The 26,835-nt window shown below is 29.4% G+C and overlaps 1 protein-coding gene and 1 pseudogene across 9 annotated transcripts; one reads left to right on the top strand and one right to left on the bottom strand.

Annotated features, from left to right (window-relative positions):
• Positions 1 to 3,469: 3,469 nt before the first annotated feature.
• Positions 3,470 to 8,663, top strand: LOC137822066 (protein STICHEL-like 2). 9 transcript variants are annotated; one of them, XM_068626969.2, is made up of 7 exons: positions 3,470 to 3,608; positions 3,825 to 3,880; positions 4,488 to 6,094; positions 6,188 to 6,407; positions 6,575 to 6,745; positions 6,865 to 7,059; positions 7,537 to 8,348. In XM_068626969.2, exons 3-7 carry the CDS (start codon positions 4,538 to 4,540, stop codon positions 8,235 to 8,237), a joined length of 2,844 nt encoding a protein of 947 aa, XP_068483070.1. In that variant the 5' UTR covers positions 3,470 to 3,608; positions 3,825 to 3,880; positions 4,488 to 4,537; the 3' UTR covers positions 8,238 to 8,348. The 9 variants fall into 9 exon arrangements, with proteins under 9 accessions (XP_068483070.1, XP_068483067.1, XP_068483065.1 ...); XM_068626966.2 differs by having other exon boundaries at positions 6,575 to 6,760; XM_068626961.2 differs by lacking the exon at positions 3,470 to 3,608 and adding an exon at positions 8,356 to 8,663 and having other exon boundaries at positions 3,769 to 3,880; positions 6,575 to 6,760; positions 7,537 to 8,242.
• Positions 8,664 to 16,284: 7,621 nt separating this feature from the next.
• Positions 16,285 to 23,874, bottom strand: LOC137822327 (uncharacterized; annotated as a pseudogene).
• Between the last annotated feature and the right edge of the window lie 2,961 nt (positions 23,875 to 26,835).

Raw genomic sequence — 26,835 nt, 5'->3', positions numbered from 1 at the left:
ACTTCTATCTATAATTAAGAGTTGAAACAATTAGACATAAATAATACCTTTTTACATGGAGAGTTGAAAGAATATGTGTACATGATTTATCCTCCTGGATTGACTTCTATTCAACCAAGATAAGTTTGTAAATTAAAAAAGACTTTATATGGACTTAAGCAAGCTAGCAGAGAGTGGTTTGCAAAACTGTCATCTTTTTTTCTTTTTGCAAGATATACTCAATCTATGAATGATCATTACTTGTTCGTTAATTCTTCTAAAAGATCTTTTACAACATTATTGGCGTATGTGGATGATATAGTATTGACAGAAAATGATAAAGAGGACATTCATCGAATCAAATGAGCCTTAAATCAGACATTCGAAAATTAAGGATTTTGGAGATTTAATATATTTTCTTGGTCTAAAAGTAGCAAGAAGTAAGAAAGGGATAATGGTGAATATTCACTTGAAATGGTAATATATGCAGGTCTTTTAGCTTGCAAACCTACACTCACTCCTATTGATAATCATGCAAAATTGTCTTCTAATAGGAGTGTTCCTTTCACAGATATTCAAGCCTGCAAAAGATTGATTGGAAGACTTATGTATCTTACTAACTTTACATAACATTTTATGTGCAACAATTTTCTCAATTTCTTGTTAAGTGTATAATTGCTCACTACTATATTGCGACAATTAGAATTCTCAAATATATTAAAGGAGCTCAAAGTCTTAGTTTATTTTTCTCTTCCAACACTTCTACTCATCTAAAAGCCTCTTGTGATAGTGATTGGGCAAATGTAGTGATTCAAGACAATCAGACTGATTTTAGTGTGTATCTTGGGAATTCCCTCATATCCTGAAAATCAAAGAAGCAAAGAACAATATCAAGGAGTTATTGTGAAGTTGAGTATAGAGCAATGACCACTATTACATGTGAAATTCAATGGTTAACTTATCTTCTTCAAGATTTCAGTTTCTTTTGAGCAACCATTTCTACTATGACAATGACTCAGCAAGATACATTGCATCAAATCCAGTGCGAACACATAAAAATATAGTCACATTGTTAGGGAAAAATTGAAGAAGGTTCTGATCCATTTGCTTCCCATTTTCACCACAGAGCAATTGATTGACATTTATACCAAAGCCTTGAGTCCTCAATCTTTCAAGAGTATTTGTTCCAAGTTAAGTCTCATAATATTTGTTCCCCAACTTGCGGGGATATCAAAGGATATAAATACAAAGCTTCTTCAAGAAAGCTAATATAGTTTTTGTCTTTTCTAATTCTTAGTTGTTTTAGTTTGTACACATGTCTAGTATTTATTTTGTCTTTTTCTAATTTTAACCTTTATTGACTCTTTATTTTACATCATTTCTCTTTAGTTAGATCTAGAATGAGTGTACTACTTATATATATTCTTACTCACTGCTTTGATTTAAAAAAAAAAACATAAGAAAATTTATTCACATGTCCTTTATCTTTCTTTCTTCTCTTTTGTTCATCTCTATTCGATTTTGTTCATTTATGTTTTTTTTTTATATAATAACTTTATCCTTATATATAACTAATAATGTATTACTTGCAATGATATTTTGGTCTAAATTTATTTCTCATAATTTTTTTAAACTATTATTTTTAGAATGAAGGAAGTATTAATTATCCTTGCAATTTACGCAAGACCTATTATTTATCCAAATATTTTTATGATCTATTCAAATAAAGTGAGTAATTATTCCAGAGAATGGAGTAAGATGATTTTAGATAAAATATTAAAAATATTTTTTTTTTTGTAAAAGTTATATACTCAAGTTTATAAGATTTTATTTGAATCTTATAAGACATTAAAACATGCTGATGTATTATAAAATTTGAAACTCAGGATATCAAATATCATTTTAGTTATAAGAATAAAAAGTTATTTTTATCTTAAAAACAACTCTATTTTCTACTGAATTTATGAAAAAAAATATTATTAAAATGCAAGTCTTATAAAATTTATATATTGAAATATAAGTTATTATAAGATAATATGACATAATAAAATCTAAAAGGTAAATTTAAACGTTATAATACATCTGTTTGATTATAATAAAATATTTATGCAGTTTATTATTTTATCCTTTTCTTTTTCATCTAATTAAAAATTATTTAAATATTAAAAGTTACATAAATATATAATTAATAAAAGAATAACTGATGTGATCTTAAACTTTGTAAATACCAAATAAATAAAAAGAATCTTCAAAAAAATTGCCACTCAAAATGAAAATATTAATAAAACATAATATAGTTAGCCACTTTCCTTAAATGAGAACGAAGGTACTAAAATATTAGTAAAATATAACGTAAATAGATCATTTATTTGATATGTAAGTGAAGTTATATATTTTTTTTCTTATACTATTTTATATGAGAAAAATTAGAAATAAGAATAGTATAGTATAAAACAAAAACATCAGTTTTAAGGGAAATCGGAATGGGTAAAATAAGATATAATTTAGGAGGTGGTAGTAAATGAGCAGAAAATATGCATGATAATTGTAAACTACACAAACCCCAATATTTTGAGTACTTTGAATACGAAGAAGTTTGACTAATTTGTCTCATGTTATTCTTCGATATCGAAAACCTAAATAATAGATGCCCCTCAAAGAAAAATTTAAGTTAGCTTAAATTTATAAAATTAATTTATACTAATATAAAATTTGTATCAACTTGTATATAAATATAATTTTCTTTAATTAATACAAGTTCTTCAACATATTTTTCATTTCAAAATTTGTTAACTCATACATAAAATTATATATTGATACTAATAAATTAACAGATTCTCAATATGATAAATTCTATATAATTTTAATATAATATTTGAAAGTAAATTTTAAATTCAACTAAACTTTATAATAAACTTTATAAAAAAAATGGATTCATATTTTTGTCAGCTTAGCTTATATACTTGATGGAGGATCTAAGATCTGTATCAGTTACATTAATAAAATATGAAGAAATTATTATAAAAAATAAAAATATTATCCCTAATTTAAAATTTTGAAAACAGTGATTTTTTTTTCCTTACTTTTATACATTGTTTATCTCATAGCTGATTTTGTAGTATAAAAGACAGCATTGACTAATGTAGTAGTACTAGTGTAAAGTGCAAAGATACTAAAAAGACAAAGTTGTACGAAATAATTGAGATTTTAGCAATAATTAATAAATTGTAGCGTAGGAGAGTGAGCAACCTTGTGGGGGGCACAGGAGTGTGCTGGTCCTAGGCCTCGGAAAGTGAAGCAAGCAAAGAATGCAATGTGGAACAACTTGAGGAGAAAAGTAAGCATCAGGATCCGACAGTAACCTCAGTTTTTTTTGTTTTTTTTTTTCTTTCAACTAAATTAACCGAAACCATTATCTCAAATTACCAAACTACCCTCTCCTTTCTGAAAAGGGCTCGTTGGTCGAGAGACTCCCAACAAACCTCTCAAACCCGAACCTCTTAACTGCACTCATCTCACCACCCATCACATTTACAACATTTACTGTTTTGCCACTCCCCCTTCTATATCTCCCTCCTTGCATTCAACACTGCTGCTTCTACCACATTTACTTCTTTTTCTCTTCCCAGGTTTCTTTCTGCCTCTCTGTAACTGGTTTTCCCTCGTTTCAACTTTGTCCTTTAGCTTTGTTTTTTCTCTCCTCATGCATTATTTTATGTTATGGAAATTTGAACTCCAGATTCTCTCCCTCCTCCACGTTTCTGTTCTTTTATATTTTTTTGTTTTTATTTTGTTATCATATTGCTGTGGGAATATAAACCGCTTCGGCATGTGTTCCACTGCAGGGGAGAGGAAACGTTAGTGCCTCAATGGGATTGCTTGCTGCTCTGTGTTGTTCAAGGTCGTTTTCTACTGTTGGACATCACTTGTCTTTTTTAGCCATTAAATAATTCATTTACTTGCAGGCCAATTACATATGTTGTTGGCATTAAGTTATACTTGATTTTCTGTGTTTCTATCTTTTCATCTCTCTCGTTTTCTTTGTTGTTTCTATTTTCTTTACTATTTACTATCCTATTTTTTTATTGTATGTACCATTTTCTTATCTCTCTTTTTCAGTTCCCAATCCACCCCATATGGGTGAACTTTTACATTTTTCTACAAATTTTTATTTTGTTTTGGAGAAATGACAGGTAGACCACCTTGAGATTTTAAAAAAGAAAGTGGGAGCTAGAGAGATAAAGAAAGAAGAGATAGAGAGAGAAATATAAAATGAAGAAGGTTTAATAAAGTGTTTAAGAATGATAAGGTGTTGATGTATCATTATTGTTTATTTTGACCACATTATCTTTGTATGTTTTCTTGAAGTGGTGTATAGGAGGTATAGAGAACTGCGTTTTTGTGCTTTGCTTTGCTGGGTTGTGTTATGTCCCCCACCCCTTTTTGTAGTGCAAACTCTCTGTGTGATTTCTATTTCGCTTTGTGTTGATGTTTTGTATGTCTTGCAGGTAGTGAAGGTTGCATTGTTTGTAGTGGATTCTGACTTTCTAAGTGTGAGATGATGATGGAAGGGCGGCGGCATTCAGTTGATATTCCAATTTCTAAAACTCTTGTGGCATTGAGGAGAGTCAGGTCATTGAGGGATCCTTCAACTAATTCTATGAGCAAACTCTCTTCTTTGGTTGATAATGTGCACTGGGAAAACGGTTCTGCTAATGAGATTTCCCTGCGGTTTTCTGATGCTGCACGGCCACGTGATTCTGATGACAATGCTGCTCTCAGATCAAGAATTTTAGGTTTCAAGGGACAATGGGAGCAGAATGATGCTGATTTTGTATTCAACTCAAGGTTGAAGCCTAGTGGAATTTCTTGTCAGGGTGTCCAACAAGATGGTGAACTAGTTTACTCTAAGCGTAAAAGTGAAAGCTGTGGTAGCAACCATGGGAGTAAAGAATTGGACTTGGCTCGTATTGTGCTTCCAAGTAACAATGATTTCAAGGATGGGGATTCATGTTATATAGCAACTGCTAGATCATCTCAATTAGGGAGATTAGATTGCTCTAAGTCAGCAAAAAAGTCTCTGCGCAAGAATAAAGTAAAACCATCAGAGTTAGTAGGCAGTACTGATGATGGCAATGCTAGTCCATACCCTTCTGGTTATGATGCTTTCTCACCCTACAGTGGTTCAGTAGGTATAAATCAAGATATGGATGGTTTAGATAATAATGATAACGGGTGTGGAATAAGCTGCTGTTGGTCAAGATCACCAAGATTTAGAGAATCAAATCTATATGGTGAGATAGAAGACCGTCCTTTGATATCTCAGCGAGTTGACGAGTCAGATCTTCATTCACACAGAAGCATGAGACACAATGGTGGTGGGATTAGTCTGAATTTGGAAACTCCTAGGAGTTTGTCCATGAAATTTAGGCCTAAATCATTTAGTGATTTGGTGGGACAAAATGTGGTAGTGAGGTCTTTGTTGGGGGCTATCTCCAGAGGAAGAATAACATCATTTTACCTCTTCTATGGTCCGCGTGGCACCGGCAAGACATCTGCATCTAGGATATTTGCTGCTGCACTGAATTGCCTTTCTTTTGAGGAGCAGAGGCCATGTGGCCTATGCAGAGAATGTATTATATTCTTTTCTGGAAGAAGTAAAGATGTTAAGGAAGTGGATTCTGTGAGAATCAATCGCACCGACCAGGTTAAATCCCTTGTTAAGAGTTCAAGCATCCCTCCAGTCTCTTCGCGTTTCAAGGTTTTCATTGTTGATGAGTGCCAGCTATTGAACGGGGAGACATGGGCAAGCATTTCAAATAGTCTAGAGAACCTTTCTCAACATGTTGTTTTTGTGATGATCACTCCTGATTTGGATAAGCTTCCTCGGACTGTGGTTTCCCGTGCCCAGAGGTATCACTTTCCAAAGGTTAAAGACGCTGACATTGTATGCAGATTACAAAATATTTGCGCCGAAGAAAGTCTTGATTTTGAACAGGAAGCTTTGGACTTTATTGCTGCAAAATCCTGTGGGTCTGTTAGGGATGCAGAAATGATGCTTGATCAGATGAGTTTGCTTGGTAAAAAGATCAATATTTCTTTAGCTTATGAACTTGTAAGTCTACCACTTTTGTTCCATATATGTATTCCCTCCAACTAACTTCAATTTTTCCTTGGCATTCTTGCTTACCCATTTGTTGTTCTGCAGACTGGGATCGTTTCTGATGATGAATTACTAGATTTGCTGGATCTAGCTTTTTCATCCGACACTTCAAATACAGTCATTAGAGCTCGGGAGCTGATGAGATCAAGGATAGATCCTTTGCAACTTGTATCACAACTAGCAAATCTCATTATGGACATACTTGCAGGGAAATGCGAAAATAGTGGTTCAGAAGTCAGAAGTAGATTTTACAGGAAATATACCTGTAAGTGGTGTTTCTGAAGCATAATTTATTTTATATTCTATTTAGCTTTAAGCAAAAATGCATTTGGTGTTTCAACGTTTTTGCACTTAATGTTTGTCTCTCTGGTAAAATTCTATTATGCTCATATCTTAGTTCTGTTATCTGACTGATTGTTTTCTCTATTATAGCGGAAGCTGATCTGCAGAAACTAAACAATGCATTGAAAATACTTTCTGAAACTGAGAAGCAGTTGAGAATTTCGAAGAATCAAACAACATGGTTCACCGTAGCTCTCCTACAGTTAAGCTCTGTAGATTATCAATCTGTGGATGCAAATGACACCAAATTTAGTCTTAGAGGTGCATGCAATGGAGGCGAGCTTAACCTTTTTCCTTGGCTTGTTACATTATTTTCAATTCCTTTTCTCCTTGGTGTGTTGGATATAAATACTAACAGCCTCATTACACTATCCTCACAGGTCAAAACTTGGAGCATTTTGCAACAGGCCTGTGTGCTAACAAGTCATACAGATTAGAAGTGCCGGAGGATCACAAAGGAACATTGGATTCCATTTGGTATAAAGCCACTCAGATGTGTCATTCTAGTCAGCTCAAAACTTTTCTCAGGAAGAAGGGGAAGTTGTCGTCACTTCATGTTGATCGCAGTACAGCTTGTAATTTCCTTTCTCTTTTTCTAGTGTTGCTATTCATTTACCATTCAGTTAAAAATTTATCGCATCATAGTAGACCTGCTTTCTGCTGTTATGTTTGGGGGTTTTGTCACACTTCTTCTTTGAGAAATTTGCTTCTTTATTGTATAAAGAGAAAGGCCACCAACACGCCCTTTTAGAACACCCCTTTAAATAAACTCATGTTGGTTGGAATTTATTAGAAATGACAGTTGTGTGGGTCTCACTTTTATTTTATGAACTTCCCTCTTGATTTTGTACTTTCCTTGTAAATTTTAACCATTTGGAGGGAGTGTGTTTTTTAAATATATTCTATGATTTAGCAAGTATGTGCCATCAAATTCAGCTTCTTTTCCATAATCTTGGTCAGATTTATATTTTTGAAGTTGAATATACTGCACTCCTTTTAGTTCTCCTCCCTAATGTACTGAGTGATGAATTTAATAATACACTAATTTGCAGGTCTTGCTATAGCCGAGTTGGAGTTCCACCATAGCCACCATGTATCCAAGGCCGAGAAGTCATGGAAAATGATTGCAAGCTCCTTGCAATTCATATTGGGTTGCAATGTGGAGTTGAGGATCACTTATACACCTTGTGCTTCAGATTCTAAGTATTCCAAATTGAAGAGATCAACTTTCAGTATCTTCACTTGTTCCCGCAGAAATCGGCAACAGAAGTCAGCATCATCTAATGAACAAGGAAGTGAATCAGATTGTGCTGATTGCACCTCTGAAAATCCCATGATGAAGGACAAAACTTCTACCTCTGATTGTGGAATGGATGCTGTAACAGCTTTGAGGAGTTGTGAAGGGAACTTGCTGAGCTCAGGAGAAAGATTTTTGAATAGATCATTTCAAGAGAGTATGAGAACATCATGTGCTGAAGTGGATTCTTCCAAGGAAAAGGGATGCAACGGTGCTCATCTAGATCCATCAATCCTCGATTCAGATAATGAACACTTTAACTGTTTTCCTAAAACCCTTTGGCTTCAAAAGAAGTTCCGTTCTTCGTATTCATCCAAGTTTACTTTTCAAGGCATTCAACAACAGAAAGATTTTGTTTTATCTGTCCCGAAGTGTACATGTTCTGGGACATATACATATGCTAATGAACCCTGCATTTTTTCCGGTACTTGTAAGAATTGCACCAAAGCCTCTTAGAAGAAGTAAGTTTTGTTATGTGTTTACATTGTTATAGTTGTTGAGACTGCATTACAGTGATAAAGTAGCATAGTTGGATAGAATGAAATGAAATTAACATTCTTGTGCTTTGATTCAGAAATTCCAAATGGTGTTCTCCATGAAATAAGTGCCATGAACTTGTGGACGGAAAAGACTTAATTCTGATGTATAGACATCTATCGTGCATGGGGAGAAACTGTTGTTTCATTAAGGTGGTTCCTGACACCCTTGTATGGGAAACAAAAATTGTTTTGCTGCGAGATGATATTGACCATCCATAAATCCTGTTGGAACATTTAATAAAATTGTCACTTTTTTTTTTATAAAAGGATGACACGCAAATTTGGTGTAGTATCCGTAATGGATAATGTTAAACTGGTAGATTCAACTATTTCAATTTTGTAGGATTCGATTTATTTTTGTCACCCTTAATTATCACATATCATATTCATGTCAATTTCAACAATTTAGAACTATTATTCAATCTTATATTTTAAAAAATTACCATGATATATTAATAATAATTAACACTCAATATAGCATATATTGTACATACTTGCAGTATTTATTTTAAATCTACTCGAGATTTCTTCGAGAACCATATTAAGTTTTGATAATAATTATGCTGATTTGATGGATGACTCACTATATTCTTTACATAAATTTGATATTCTTTTTTTATGATCTGATGTCAAATTTATTTATAATAAACTTTATAATACCAACTTCGACGTATGTTTATATGCAATCCTTTATTTAGGAACTTTCGAAATGAACATGACATTTTTACAACTCCCTTCCCAAATTATGATGCGTGTCATACTGAGTGTCAAACTTCATGTAAGATTTTTCATGTTGGTGTTTGACAATAATTATATGTTTTTTTTTCTTTTTGAAATGTTGCAATCTGTTTTGGGAATTCTTGAAAGGAATAAAAAAATTATTCTCACAATTGGTAGAGCGTTCTTTATGTATACCAAATCAAAGAATAAAAGTCACCTTTGAACTCCACAACTTCATCATCAGACAGCAATTACCAAAGAAGTTGTATGGCATTAAAATAATTTTGCTAGAATTATGTTTTGATAAAAGAAGTTGTCCGGCCAATTTTGATTATTAATGAAGTCATTTATTCTGAAAATGAATTATAAATAATTAATAAATAGAATCATTTTAGAGGTTAGGTTCAACTTTTATACAAAACATAAAAATAAAACATACCTCTACTAGCAACCCACCCTAAGCCTGTGTTTGGATTGGGGGTGACACTGTAGCCGCAGACGGATGTTGGGTGCCACCCCGTTTGTATCTGTTGAATGGTGAGGGTGAGGAGAAAGTTGGCCAAAATGAGGGTCCTTTGAGAAGTGAAGAGAAAGGAGAGGGTGAGTAAGTGAAAGTCAGGTACAATGAGTGCAAAGTCATTTGTACCCTCAGTATTGTGTGAATTTTGAAAGTATATGGAATGAATGTGAGCAACTGAAAATTCGTAACATAATCGATTATGGAGGTTATACAAAAGTGAACATAATCGATTATGTATATGTATGACCATAATCGATTATGGAGGCTATACAAAAGTGAACATAATCGATTATGTATGACCATAATCGATTATGTTGGTTTTTTAACTGCATAAATAATCGATTATGTACCATAAAACTTTGGATAATCGATTATGTGTTGTTTTTAACGAAAGTGATAATCGATTATGTGCCATTAAATTATATTTTCTTTTATTTATAATTAAAACTTTAATTTTTTTTAATTAAATATAATGTGAATCAATTTGTTTTAATTAAAATCTATTTTAAATCTAGACCAAATTAATATAATTATTGTTTTTTATTGATTAATAGTGTTTTTTCATATTAGTCATAAAACATTGAATTTTCTGTGTTTAGAATATTCCTTTATTTTTTAATTCTTTTGTTTACAAAAGTATTTTTTAACATTTATTTCTTTATTTAAAAAGATTTTGTTTTTATTTGAAATTAGTATTTTTCAGTAGGAAAATATAAAATAACAAAATTTGAAATTAGTATTTTAACATTACCTTTATTGGAGCATTACTTTTTATTTATATATATATATATAATTTAAAGAATCATAAATAATATTAAAATTATCTAAATACATTAATTTAACTAACAAAATTAAATAAATTAATAAATTGAGAATTAATATAATTATATTTACATTTTATATTTTATTTATTTATTTGAATTTTACATTATTTTATTCTTTTATTTATAATTGAAAATTTAAATTATTTTTATTGAATAAAATGTGCACAAAAATAATTATAATTTTTTTCTTTTTTTTATACACAATGGTAAATTTGTAATCTTATCATTTACACTATTAAAAATAATTCAAAATATTCTTACAATCATCACATCACTCACATATTTCAATAAATTTTCCTCACACATCCACTCTAACATACCCCAATCCAAACACTCTCAACTTTCTTCACACTTTCTTCTCAAATCTTCACACTTCCACTCCTCCACACCCTCTAATTCAAACAAAGCCAAGAGAGGAAGAAAAGTCACCACCTAATACAAGAGACCAAAGAACTAGATCAATTTACCATAACTTAAACCAACAGGTTCAACACTCTAAACAAACAAAAACAAAAAGTCGTGTATGGGAATGACGACTTCAATTATATTATAATTGTACTAAAGTCGAGTTCAGCGTGCACGTTTTACTTATTTTTTAAAAAAAATTGTTTGTTTTTTAAATGAAATAATTAATTAAATTATAAAATTTTGAAAAAAAAAATGGTTACGAAATTTGAATAAATTTAGTGGTTTTTTGAATTGAAAATTTAATTAAAAAATGTGTTAAAATCTTAAACTCCACACTATAAAAGATAAACCCTAACCAAAATCGTCACAAGTAAATCCTAAATAAAAACTCTAAACTCAAAGGTAAAAACACAAAATCGTAAAATTATTTAATAATAAATTTAGTTTTTAGAGAGATTATTTAATAATAAAATTATATTTTATTAGGTAATAGTAAATAAAACAACAAGGAACTATGACATGAAGGAAAACGAACGAATATGACAAGTTAATTAGAACAATTGTTTTAACCCAAAAAAGAACAAACAATATTGTTAGGTTTACATTAGGTTTATGGTTTAAGTATTTTCAGTTTTAGGATTTATATTTATTGTTTATAATTTTTATTGTAAGGTTGTTCTTAGGGGTTATGATTTAAGTTTAGGATTTAGAGGTTAGGATTTAGGTGTGACATTTTCGTTTTTAAGTTAGGATTGATGTATGATATACAATTTTAAAACCATTTTTTAATTAAATTTCAATTAATGTTCAAATTTTTTAAATTAATTTTTTTTATAATTTTTATTAAGAATTTTACAATTTAATTAATTGTTTCATTAAAAAAAACACAAACAACAAAAGAATCGGAAAAAAAAAAAACTCAACAAGGTTGAAGTTGTGATTGTTAAGTACGAATTCAGTGTAATTGTAATACAACTGAAGTCATCACCCATGCACGACTTCAATATTATTACAATTACATTGTGTTAAGCATGCACAACTCTAGGCTTGCTGATTTTAGCATTAGTAATTTTTAATGTGGATGACTTTATTGTCTAATCAAAATAGTGTAGGGTGAAAAACTTCTTTGAAACATAAGTCAAAATTATTTTCATGCAACACGATTTCTTTAGTTTTTTTTTCTAAGGATGATGAAGTCATGAACACGCTTTACCTGTTAAATATTTTTTTGCTCATATTAGGAATTAAAAAACCACACCATTTATAGAAAAAAATCCACAATAAATTAATAATCACTTGAAGAATAATTCCCATAAAAAAAAATCATAATAAAAATAATATAGTCCTCATTTCATTAATTAATATCACTATAGATACTAAAATCTCACACACAAAAAAATCACAACAAAAAAGCACAACTCATAACAAATATCATCCTCATTTTGGTAATGGATATCACTATAAAAACTAAAACCTCACAAATATAATATGACTAGTAGGTTGACCCGTGCAACGCACGTGACTTTTTCGAAATTTTTATATTTAAATATTAATATTAAAAATAATAAATTTATTTAGATATATATAAATTATTAATTTGATGAAATGAAATTAAATATATTGCAATAGTATAAATTTATATAATTTTAGTATATTAATGAATTTAAATAATGTAACATAATTAAAAATTCATCAATATATTTTGGCCATAATAAATACATTACAATATCAATACAATAAAATATTTTGAACAAATAGATTATTATATAAACAATTATCTAATACTATGTGTCCATTTTGAAGTCCTCTTATTTTGAAGTCCTCTTCACCAACCTCATGCTATCTTCAACCTGTAATTTAATCTGCAAAAAAACTCTCCAAAAAATCTTTGCAATTAAAAAATAGAATAAACTCTCCAAAAAATGTTTACAATTAAAAAATAGAATTCAGGAGATTATACCAAGTACAATTATTACAAAAAAACTCTCAGTAAATGTGTGTTTCTTCGAGAAACAGATTGTAGGCAAAATCATATTAAATTATGAATTCACCTTTTATGATCTAAATTAAATTAAAATGTAATGTAATATAATACAACTAAAACATAATGAAATACTATTATATAAATAACTAAAGATCTTAAAAACCATACAACAATAATAAACATATATACATCATCATGTTTCTATATAAAAAAAAAGCAACAATTAATACTTGAATGACTAATTAATAATAGACAATATACAAAGAATAAAACGAATATAAGTATTCTCTAATATTAACACAAAATATATATAATAAAAAATATGATAAAAGATTTTTCTGACTTTAATATACTGGCAATTGTTATAGTGTTAAACATATGTAATAATGCCAACCTATTATAAATATACCAGATAATGAAACAAATTTATAAATAAACAGATGAACAAATAGAATATGAACAATACTAAACAGAAACATATAGTGAATATAATATAAACATAAAGAGTACCTAACTGTTCAGTTTTCCAAAAAAGTCCAAGCAGAAACATAAATATGTATGAGCTTTCTTAGTCCTTGGTAACTATTATGCTATGAGAATAATAACCGAAATTATGCAGGATAACTTAAACTGTGAATAGAAGTAAGTAACAAAACCCTGATATGAGAAGAAGGATTTCTCGTATCACATTCGAAGATTATCTTGTCTCCTTCACGATAAGAATGAAGACTACAGAAATTCTTCCACCCTTTTCCAAGTTTAATCCGTCTAAAAGGAGGCTTCCCTTTTAAGATCTTGCATTCCACATTCATTAGTAGACCATGCAGAGTAACCTTGTTGAATCTCCCTTGTCGAATATATTGTGAAAATTTAGCAGGAAGATCCTACAACAATATCGAAATAATAAGAAAATAGAAATAAAGTAGAATAAAATAAAGAGCATTTTGAAATAAATCAATTTTATACTAACCAGATAACTGAGTTGGATACTTGATCGAGACAACTTTATTGAAAAATGATCAAAGGGACCAATGCTTAAGGGTTCCTTCCCTTCAATTTCTTCCAAATAACGATCTACTCCACTCTAAGGGACGTCATCCATATAAACAGTTATATGGAAGGCGTTGTGACCCACATAACGGAATAAAATGTAGTTATCATCTATTAAACCATAAAAATCAAATAAATTAAACCATCCACTCAATATTTCCGGCGACAATAAATTTTCGTTATATTCCACTATATGGACGTTTCCTTCTGAATCAGCCAGGGTCCACTCCTTTCCCAGTTCTTTTTGAAACTCGATGGCGAAAGCCCGATCTACATAACCAAGCTATTTTTTATGAAATAAAGAAAAAAAAAAGGTCAGGAAATGAAGACAATGTTGAAAAGAAGAAATTTTGGAAAAAAAAATAAATATACATACTTCACCACGGCTGTTCATGCACCAAAAGACTCCTCTTGTTGGAAGTCTAATGATTTCTTCAGCACTGGGCGCCATTAAATGAGTAGTGGAGAAAACACCAAGAACTCAGTAGAAGAGAAAAAGAGTAATAGAGAAACCACCAGAAACAAAGTAGTAGAGCACCAGAAAAAAAGTAGGGTTAAGGATATTTTATAAAAGATTTGGTAGAAATGAGTACGGTTGTTGGGAAGCGAAATATTTAATGTTTAATGTTGAAATGATTATCTATATCTACCAAATCTGATAGGGAAGAGGAATCAATATTTTGAGAAATGTGTAAGAGAGATTACATTAGCCACGTGTATCTGTAAAAATACAAAATCAAGCAAGTCAGACTAAATTAAAAAAAGTACAATCTGAAAAATTGTGAGTTGATTGCTATCAGATACATGGAAAGCACACATTTATCAATAAATAAAGCCTTTAAATATCTTTTTTGATTTTAAAAAATTGTTTGATTTAATAAATATTTTTGAATAATGAATTTGTTCATTTTTAAGAAGTTTGATGATGAGAAATATAACATAAAAAGAATTTGTCCCAGAAAAAAAAATCAATTCTCACAACATATAATGATTTGACATAAATAATAATAATAATAATAAGCATGTAAATTCAACGGTTAAAATTTAAATAATTTATAAAATAAATGATTGTTTAAAAAAATAAATTTTGAAATCCTTAAATTTGGAAATTGGGATGAAATGATTACCTGCTTCACAAACTCTGCATAGGAAAAAACAATTAAATTTCGAAAAAAGTTTTGCATAGGAAAAATCAAAAAAATTTCGAAAGAAGTGTATCAGGAAAATAAAAAGGGCACACTCTATCTCAAAAAGAATAAAATAAATTATTGACTTAATTAGTCTGATACCTATTTAATGCAACCATTTATCAATAAACAAAAAGCTTGAAAATAAGAAATGATCTACCTTTTATCTTGTGGACCATAATGTTGATATAATATGAGCACAGTAACTTATATAATCATTTAAGGTATAAGTTATGATTTAAGATATAATTTGAGCACAGTAACACATTACACAAAGAAATTAAAAGTGTCCAAATAGTAAAAACGCTAAAAATTAATAAAACACATAGTTATTACTAATAAAACAAACTATTAAAATGTACACAAAAATGATGACAATACCTGTAAAGGTTCTTGAAACAAATAACTCACCTGAAATATTCTAGATAAAAAAAAATTATATCAGTTATAAAAAAAAAAAATACTGATTAAAATAAGATAATAATAAAAATTTATATATATAATATATAAACGTATTGAAATTTAAGAAATTGTTTTAACTCTAATATTAACAATACCTGAAACATTGTGTCCTGTGGTGAGACCAAAACATTATATAAAGAAATGTGCAATAGTAATTCTACAAATCATCAAAATATAGTGTGAATATAAATTAAATAATAAGCAGAGAGTAACGAATATACTGCAAAACTGTCCAAGCAGTGCTAATACTACATCAAATTTCTTCATTAAAATTACTTCCTTTTGAATCAATGTTGATATTTGTCCTTAATATCTTGAATGAGATATGATCATCCAGTACGCAACCCTCAATAGAATTTGACTCCATAAATCAAGAATTTCACATTGCCTTTCAAGAGCCTGAATAAAAGATTAAGTACACAAATAGGTACACGAAATTTGTAATAGTAATAATAAATTATGTAATTAATAATTTAAGTAAACATACGTCACCAAATGCTTTACAGATTCATCATTTCTGAACTTTAATTTTACAAAACTGTTACTTCTTATAAGTAATTCCTGTAAAACATTAATTAAATTAAGCAAACTTGACAAAGATATGTCAAAATAAAAGATACGTACCATACTTTCAAGATGACCATGAATAATTGTGTCAAACAAAAGCATTGATCAAAACCTGTAAGAGATAGTGTATATCAGTTCTTAAATTGTTGTTCATATATTACAAAAAAATATGATAAATAAAAATATATTTCAAATAAATAAAGAAATTTCATACCTCATATGTAACGCTATAAGTTAATACTTCAAACATTTTCGAATATTTCTTTGTAAACCACGTTAGTAGTGAAATTTGTGGGAATACCATTATCATCCAAAATCAATATCTTCAACCCTTTCTTAGATTTTACTCTTGAAAGAGCAACATATAATTGTCCGTGTGTAAAGACTGGACGGGATAGATATAGACCAACTTTATTCAGAGTTTGACCTTGACTTTTATTTATTGTCATGGCAAAACACAAAGATATTGGAAATTGCCTTCTTTGAAACATAAATGGCAAACCTGTTTCCGAAGGAGTCAAGTTCATTCTGGGAATAAATATTTGATCACCTATATTTTTCCCAGTAATAACTTTGGCACCAATAACATTTTTCCCCAAGTGAGTTACATGTAATCTTGTTCCATTGCAAAGTCCATTGGCTTGATCAATATTTTTTAGAAGCATTATTGGAACTCCGACTTTTAATTTAACACAGTGATTGGGAATTCCAGAGCATTTGATCTCATTTAAAAATTCAGTTGTAAACCACCCAGCTTGAGCATTTTCTTGTTCTTCACATTCGCAAGGACTGTCTGAACTTAAATAACAAACTTCAGATCCTGGTATTAATGATAAAATGAATTCATTCACTTGATCCACACATTCTTTTGTTGGACATAATATTGCACCATCATCAAAAGAATCATCAGATGTCACATTGTTTATGTAGGAGGGATAAACAAACTCAACCAACTGCAGTAAAGGTTGTTCAACATCTAAAATTAAATTCTCTTCCGGTATTTCAATCATTCCTTGTCCCAACTCATTTAACTCCATATCTCCATCTCCAATGTGAAGTATCCAATCAGCAAACTCTTTTATTTCTGTTTTACTTTGAATTGATGTATCACTCTTTAATCTCATATTCTCTGTAAGTTTTAAGATTTTGCAATGTTTCCATAAGTCAGAGTAATTTACTGTTGCCTTCACAATGTCATACTTTGATCCATTTTTGACAACAGGTAATATCTGACGAAAGTCTCCTCCCAATACAATTACTTTACCACCAAAAGGTTTAAGAGCATTTTCTTCACTTACAGCTCTCATGACATCCCTTAAAGTTCTATCTAGGGCTTCAAAACATAACCTATTAATCATTGGGGCTTCATCCCATATAATTAATTTCGTTTTGATCAACAATTTGGCCCTAAGACTTCCTTGAGGAATATTGCATGTTGACTCTTCATTTATTACAAAAGGAATGCAAAAGGTAGAATGAGCTGTTTTTCCCCCTGGAAGTAACAAAGAAGCTATACCGCTAGAAGCTACATTTAAAACAATAAACCCTTTTGATCTAAGACCAGTGGACAAAGTTTTCCACATGAAAGTTTTTCCAGTTCCCCCATAACCATATAAGAAAAAAAATCCACCAAGGTCTGACAGGACTGCTGTCATTATATTCTCATAAACTTCCACTTGCTCAGGAGTAAGAGTTTGAAAAAGAGAACAATGCATTTCAGACATTTGTATTTTGTCATAATTCAATTCATCAATAATGAATCTATTTTGATAAATAAAGGAATCAGAATGAATAGGTTCTGGCAGACTTGGAAAATCTTTCAAACACTTACCATTTGAAATTAATAACTCTTCTACTTGTAGAAGAAAAAGGTTTTGAATTTGAGCATCTTCAATTCTAAGACCTAGGAAAGAAATTATATGTCATATAGCAATTATAAAATTATAAATTATAAATTTCAAATAAAATAATAAAATTATACCTGGTAGGACAAACTCCTTTCTTTTTTGGTATAAAATATCATCTGATAACAACTTCCATGTTTTGTTCCACACTTCATCTGGTCTACACATAGTATTCATCATTAAAAGGGTAACAAAGAGTCTTCTCAACTGATTTCCTGAAGCAAGGACACTGCACTCTATAATTGCATCAATAAACTCTTTATCATCTGCCAATAGCCCCATTGCATAGCATGCCTCTTTATATGTTTTGTGAATGAAACCATTAACAGTTTTGATATTATCATAGCTACAACAACCCTTTTGATAATTCAACAATAACCTCAGATAATATAATTCCCCTGACCCTGCAGGAATATATGTTAACCTTCCAATACTAAGACCATTTTTTCTTGGCTTCCACTCTCTTCTGTCTGCCATCCAAACAAAAAATCTAGGGTATTCACAGTCAGTCAAATTTTTTCCCAGTGGATAAATTTTATTAGCTTCAAACCAAGCTAAAAACATTGTTGTTTTATGTTGATTGAAGTTCAATATTTCATCAATGTCTTCATTGTCTTTAAAAACAATTGGTTGCTCATACAATAGATGAAAAGTTAATCGTTGAACTGGAGGCCATCTATGATGGATATCAAAGGCAAATATTCTCCACACAGCTTCACATGGAGATATGTATCTACAATCATAATACTGTTTAATTTCATCAATAACTGGGGTTTCTGTAGAGTCTTTATCAGCAGTAGTAATTTTCAAATTGGCTCTATCTGGACCCTTGTTCACATATTTAAACAAATACTTGATTGAATTTGATTTGTTGCAATATTCTGTGTTAACATGGGCTTGATACCTCAGTAGTAGCAAAGGGCTATATGGCACAACATTTCTATTGTCCAACTTAATTCCATTTTTAAGAATGAATGTTCCATTATCTTGACGTTTATAACATGCATATCCATCCTCATCAATAGCAGTCAACAGTTTAAATTTCTTTGGGTAAAATTTTGAACATCTACCATTAATCATGCAAGGTGAACTTATTCGACTTACCCCGCAAGGGCCATGTATCATGTAGGTTGTCACTGCCTTTGACAATTTAGGATATAAAAATGCATCGGGTAATTCTGCAGAAATGACTCCATCAATATCTGTTGGATTTCTTAACTTATTCTCTCCATCCAACCACAGTAGTATGTGGGCATGAGGTAAACCCCTTTTTTGAAATTCCACAGTGTACATACCTGAAAGAATATGAAAAAAATTCTTCAAAATGTAATACATAATAATAAATCAAACAAACTGTTAAATATGGGTTAATGTGGATTACCTGCATTAACTTTGCCAAAATAGTCATTTTTTTGAAGTCAATCATCATTTGATCTAATTTCATCTTGAAAACTCTACAAACAATGTCTGGCCTATCAGCAGCAGTTAATCCTTTTGATGTAACAAAGTCACGTATTTCTGACCAATTTACGTTGCAGGTAATAGTGATAAATAGATCCGGATATCCAAATGTTTTGCAAATGGCCATAGCATCTTGGCAATTGTTGAACATATATCTCATTCCTCCTGTAAAAGATGAAGGTAAAACTATCCGCTTTCCAATTGCAGAAGAATTTGTTTCTCCTCGATTCATTGCTTCTTGTACGCCTTGCAAAATATCACAACGGATTGTTTTTTGGTTTAGCCTTATAAAAGACAATCTTTGAGCTTCAACTATTGTATATGCATCAACCAAAAATTGTTGAAACAATCGACGTGAATGGACTATATTCCCAAACTCCACATTTCTTTCTTGAATTCTAAATGCAATAAATTCCCTTAATGAAATACGACTTCTCTTACGTTCTCTGCTATTACTTCCAGAATTCCGTATTGGAATATGTTCTTGATACCCATCCTCTCCAAAGGGGAATATTAATGGATATTGTAATGGAATAAAGGCTGTATGTGTTTCATGGAGTCTATACATTTGTCCTGAATATTTTTTCACTATGATATCTCGCCCTACTTCCATGTTGCTCATATCACCCACAATTAATGCAGCTATCTCATCTGTTGTAGGGGTATTGTACACTCTTGGATCTTTGCATCGGTGTCTAAATAACCTCAATGCAAAATCTGAATTTACATCATCATGTAGAAATTCTCTTACTCTTCTAAAAGTTTTGGCCAAAACATTGTTGTCATCAATCATCTTGGTAAGATCTTCAATTAAGGATTTGTCAAACGTCACATTTTTCACTTTTGACCTACATGCAATTTTTAAAAATATATCATTAAAAATAATCTTTGAATTAATCCAGTAAATAGAAAGTAAGTCAGTAAAGTAACTAAAAATAACACATACCCAAAGTGAGATAATCTATTTTACACTTCATTTTGAGTGTCATATATGTAAAGTTGTGCAAACTTAGGAGATGATCCACTATTGGGGAGCAAGCTTCCAATCCTATGATAGTTTTGTCCATGCAGAATAAATTGAGGAGGGCCAGATCCATCATTTATCGAAGAGTGAATATTCCCTCCAATTGAAGTAAATGAAAACATACTATTGTAACTTCTAATATTTTGTAGATAGTGTTGACTTCGACTATCTTTCCCATCTAATAAATCTAACAGCAATTTAGGAGGTTTTTGTAAGAAAAGGAGTTGTACTTTTCCCTTTTGACAACAAATAGAAAAATCAACCTTAACATAAATCTTAGATTTCTGAGATCTTTCTTCATACCAAACCTCGCCCAAGCAGTATTCACATTGAATAGTAGGTTGTCCAAATTCAACAGTAGCTATTTTCAGAAAATTAAGAAAGGTGATCTATTACTTTTCTGATATAAATTGATTTAGTTTGATGAAGAAGTGAAGAAGTTATAGTTAAAGATATGCACCTTCATTTTCAGCTTTTGAATATAATTCAGAACTAAAAACTTGTCTGGTGTCATCTGAAACAAAAAATAATAAAAGAAAGTGGTTGTTACAAAATTAAAAAAAAAAGAATTATAAATTAACAATTTTTAGTACCATTATTTTCTTCATTTTGGATATCTTCGTCAAAATTCAATCTCTGGGTCACTGATTCAATGATTTCAACACTGTGTGTACCGGACTTGTTATGTAAGTTTAGTGTGTTACTAAATACATACCCTAAACTCCCTGCAACTGAATTACCTGGAGAAAATATGTTCCAAAGCAACAAATAATTAGTACTAAAACATGAGTATGATTTTGAAATTTAATTGACAAAAAAGATAAACGAAAAATCATTTACATTGGTTTCCTGAACTAACCTTGAAATTTAGGGGTAGTACAAATTGTTTGTAAACATGACAATGATTGAGAAGTTGCATCCATCACGTTCACATGACTCTTAGGGGTCACTAATTGCAAAACAAAATGATTTTTGTTAAAAAAATGTTTTTCATTAAATGAATTTTCATTTAGTCTATATTTCTACTACCTCTAGCTTGATCACCATTTTGCAGCTTTACCCAAATGTGCACAAAATCAAAGATATTTTTTTTTTCAAAAAATAAAGAAATAAAATTATAATGTGCCATTGCTAGATAGTTTAATCAAATATAACGAATCACTGGTCGTAAACTAACCATGAGGAAGTTGAGTGAGGGTAATGTCTCCATGAGTAACTGTTTGCATTGATGACATTGCTTTGGTAGTAGAATTCATCATGTTTAACTGATTTTTAGGAGTAAGCTGATGAGAAGAAAGGAAATTTGAGCCTGTAATTCCAGATGTCTGAGAATCAAAATCCTGAATTGATTTAAGAGTACTTTGACCTAAAACAAAAACTTTCAATGAGTGATCGAATAAGATAAATCAATTAACATCAGTATATAAGAACTTATAAATTATTTTACATTAAACTTAATCTTAGAAAAATGATTTGAAGAACTTTAGCATTTGAGTGTGTTTGAACCATATATATATGATAATTATTACTACTTAATGATTTCAGTTTATTTAGAAAAAATATAGTAAAACATAAATTAGTACTATAATTGTAATGAAAACAGTTGAATTATCCATTAAAACTAACCATGAAGTTGCACCGTAAGACCAAATTCTTCATTACTAACTGTACTCATTGATGATAATACTTTTGGAATTGAATGCATGGTGTTGAATTCATTGTCAGGAGTCAGTTTTGCACAGATAGAATCATTTATGCTTGTATTTTGAGAACTTTGACACAAAAATTTCTTACTTGAGTTCACAATAGTTTGACCTACAAAAAAATAAATTAGGCATAAGATTTGACTTTAGTAATATAAAATGTTTATGAAATAAAATGTCACTGTTATTACCTCTTGTTGGATTAACCTTTTCTCGCTGACCATAAATGAAGTTTCCCTCTTCTACCTTTGCAGATTTGGCAACATCTGATTAATAATAAAAAAAAATGATTCCACAAAAACAGTATATATAAAAATTGAAATGTTTATTGATGTAGTATTAGTTTAAATTGTTATGAATAAAACTTATAATACGTTTTCACTAACCTTGAAGCAATTCTAAATTACTAACAGTACTCATTGATGACAATACTTTGGTTGCTGAATGCATTAATTGATTGTTGGGAGTAAACTTCTCATAAACTGGGATATTTGTTATCATAATTCTTGATGTTGGAGAACCAAGATCTTCACATGAGTTAGGAGTACTTCCACCTACAATAATAAGTCATAATTGGTGATAAATAAGGTAAAGGGATGACAAATAATGCTAATTATATTTTAAATCTAAATTTAAATCTAAATATATATAAAAATAAGGTATTTAGGTTTCAGTACCTGTTGTTTTAACTTTTTTGCTGCGCAGTTCATATAATATATTTCTTCTTTTTCTTCTGTTATATTTTCCATTATCAGCATCGAGAACTAAAATAAAAAAAAATTAGAACGAAAATCATATATAAATAGGATAAAGTACTTTGAAAGTAAAGAATATTGTTAAAGTTATACTTACCATTGTTTGAATCAGATATGCATGTTGTGTTTGGATTTTGATTCTCTGGAGAATAAAACCCATGTAAAATAATAAGCTGTTAAAAACTATAACATGCAATCTATTTTTTATATATTTTTACCATAAATTGTGTTGAGAGTTGATTCACTCTTACATCATAAGTGATTATTAACTTCTTTTATGAACCTAATTTTTAAATATATAATAAAAAAATTAGATAACAGTAAAGTTAAGTTCATAGAATTATGAGTTAAGTGTATTGCATTTGGATTAACTTGTTTAAAAATAAAAATACATGGATAAATTTTGACATTTAGTATTATTAATGATAAAAAAAAGGTAATTATGTTGACTACCTGTTGTTTTGACATTCTCTCTTCGCAATTCATACAATATATTTTTTCTTTTTCTTCTGGCATCTTTTCCATTATCAGCTGCTAGCAATAAAAAAAAAAAAAAAATTACAGTGAAAATGATAAATAAAAATGCGGGATTCAGATATGCTTAAACTTATGCTTACCATTGCGGGATTCAGATATGCATGTTGTGTTTGGATTTTGATTCTCTGGAAAATAAAAATCATTTAAAAAAATAGGTCAAATTATAAACAAACAATAAATCTATTAAGAACTATAACATACCATTTATTTTTTTATATATTTTTACCATAAATTGGCGTGACAGTTGATTATATATAGATCATAATAGACTATGAAATTGTTTTCTAAAAATAATTTTGAAATATATATCTATATCTATATGTATGTATATATGACACTTAAAAATATAAATATACATTGTAGTTGGTATACCTGATGCATTAGAATTTGTTTGAGAAAGGCTAAGAATGCTATTTCTTCTATTAATATTTTCCTTCAGTTTCTCCATAACTATTGAAAGTTGAATGACTGAACTTCAGGGAGTATTGTAGTAAGAACAAATATTTTCAGCCATAAAAGTATGTACTGTTTTCAGCAGTAAGTATGTAAAATATATTGTTCACAGTAGCTTTGTTTTGGCGCCAATTTTGACGGTATATGGTCACGCACGGGACTCCCTTTTATGTTATTACTTTGACATAATAAATTTATTAATTAACTATTAAAATATTGAAAAAAAATGTGTAATATTTTTATATAATAATCATATCTATTTATATAATTATATAATAATTATATTTAATACTTAAAAATGTTAAACCAAAAATTTACCTTCCAAAAGGGATAACACTTGCACAATTTTTCTATATTTTGCATAATAAACAATCAAACTTCGAAATGTAAGAAGAATAAAAAATTTAAAAATTTAGGTAGTATCAATGTTCGATGAAGAAATGCATGTGTAGAAGTTGTTGTGAAAAAAGGGGAACTTAACTTTTAAGATATGAAAACAAATTCCTATTCCAGTGCAAAAGAACAACGTTCTACTTTAAGCATTCTCATTAATGAATTGTTGGTTGACTTTTGAAAGAGGAAACCTGCAGGAAATAAATTTATCAGATTCTATATATAATAATATATATAGTAAATAATAAATATAGTAATATATGTGGACGGACATTTATCTAGGAACAATCATCTCTTAAAACACAGATGAACGAAGCAACCTCCAAAAACAGAAACATAAAGTACATCAATATACCCTGATCCCACAACCCTATTAAGCAAAAAAAAGGAACTTTGGCTAACTTTCTTTTGCACCATTCTAGAACAGCTTTTCTGTTTAACAAAAAAAAGGAATTCTTCCATTGGATATATCTGAAATAATACACAACATGCAAAAACATGTAGTATATGTATACCGCCAAAAAAAAGTGACTAAAACAGATATTCTCATTTTGTATTTACTAATTTCACTAAAACAGAACTTAAAATAATTATTATACCTTAAATCTGTGAACTTAAAACATTTAAAAATGGAAACTTTAATCAATATTTAGGGTTAGGATGAAAAAAGATCCAAACTTTAATTACCTTTTCCATTCCATGGATACCTCTGCAGTGCCTATTTTTACCAAGTTCTATACTGGGAAATCAAAGAAGAAGAGAAAGAGTTTTTTTGTCTTAAATGCATGCACCTTTAATTAATATTTATGGTCGGAATGAAAAAAATCAAAGCTTTAATTACCTTTTCCGTTCTAAAGCGTTTGAGTTGTACCTCCCAGAACCAAGCAGAAACATAGTACACCATGGAGAGCAGATCTGGTATCTGATATCTAATATAATGAACAAAAAGAAGATGTTGAGACAAAGATTGTTTCTAAAATGTAAAATATAGATATCAGTTGGCTTATGAATGTCGAAGAAGATGAAGATGATAAGGGACAAATGAGTTTGAACTAATAGAACCAACTTTATGTGCTTCCCCAGAAACTTCTTGATTCATTTTGTTAATGATTTACGCTCAAAATTATGTTCTTAACTTATTTTGAATCTGCACTAATATTATATTTATTTTAATTTGTTTTTTATTTATTTTTTAATTTAACTTCGAAATTTGTAGTCAGTGGAACTAATGATTACTTGAAAGTTCTGGAATTCTTAAATAATACTTTATACAACTTTTTATTATTTTAAAATAAGATATATTTCCTTTCTTCGGATTTTTTAATTTTTCTTAATAATATTTTTATGCTATATAACATTTTAACTGTTTTTTTTATTGAACTTTAACATTATAATAAGTCTGGTTAAATATAAAAATTATGAAAGTGAGGAATATATAAATATAGAAATATAGAAATATAGAAATAGTGAAATTCAGAAGTTTAAATTTAATTTAATTAAATTAAATATAATACACAAAAAAATTAACATTAAAATTACATAATTTTACAATGACTTGTAAATTACAATACATTACAATTTAAACTAATTTAAATTAAATAAAACGATTTCTTATACTATGTTCTCATAAGATATATATACATAAAAAATAAAGTATTAAAGACCAACTTCCTTCGTTAAGTTGAACCTGCAAAAAAAATACTGCAAAATAATTATTGCAAGTAAAAGTATAATTCATTACATTATATCAAATGAAGTCCTTGTAAATAAAAAAATGTGTGTTTCTTCCAATAGAAACGAATTGTAGGCAAATTCATATTGAACTATGAAGTCACCTGCAGAAATAAATAAGAAATATTTTGAAAATGAAATAGTATTCATAAAATTTTTTAAAAATTAGAAAAATAATACTGAAAAACAAACAAATGTACATCAAAAGGTTTCGAGATAAAAAAATAGTTAATACAACAATAACTAATAACATAATAATTAATAATTAATAATAAAAAATATAAACATAAACATTGTATAGAAAATCCAATTAATATGCATGCATTCAAAAATATAAAACAGGCTTATGATTTTTTTAATATACTGGCAATTCTTATAGCATTGAGCATATTTAGAAATGCCAACGCATTATTAATATGCCAGATAAGAAATGAAAAATTAAAAGCATATGTATATACATATTGAAACGAAAGAAACACTAAACAATAAATACAAAGAAATAAGATGAGCTAATTAAACAGAACCACAATGAAATAAAAATAAAGAGTAAACAAAATAAACTGTTCTTGTTTCCTCAAAGTGGAAACTGGATACTTCCCAACAAAAAGAAGCAATACTTGCAAAAATAAATTAACTTAAACAAACTAATATAGTTCAAAACAATAACTGATTATCCTAAGCACTAAGTCTTTTGTAGTGACACGTCTTCAGTAGTAGAACCCTGATATCAGAAGAGGGCTTCTTGTTACATTCAAATATAATTTTGTCATCTTCACGAATAGAATGAAGACGACAAAATTGTTTCCACCCGTTACAGAGTGTAACGCTTCTG

The sequence above is a fragment of the Phaseolus vulgaris genome, chromosome 9, assembly GCF_051622355.1.
Source record: "Phaseolus vulgaris cultivar YP4 chromosome 9, ASM5162235v1, whole genome shotgun sequence".
Taxonomy (NCBI): Eukaryota; Viridiplantae; Streptophyta; class Magnoliopsida; order Fabales; family Fabaceae; genus Phaseolus; species Phaseolus vulgaris.
This window is presented reverse-complemented; position numbering and strand designations above follow the sequence as displayed.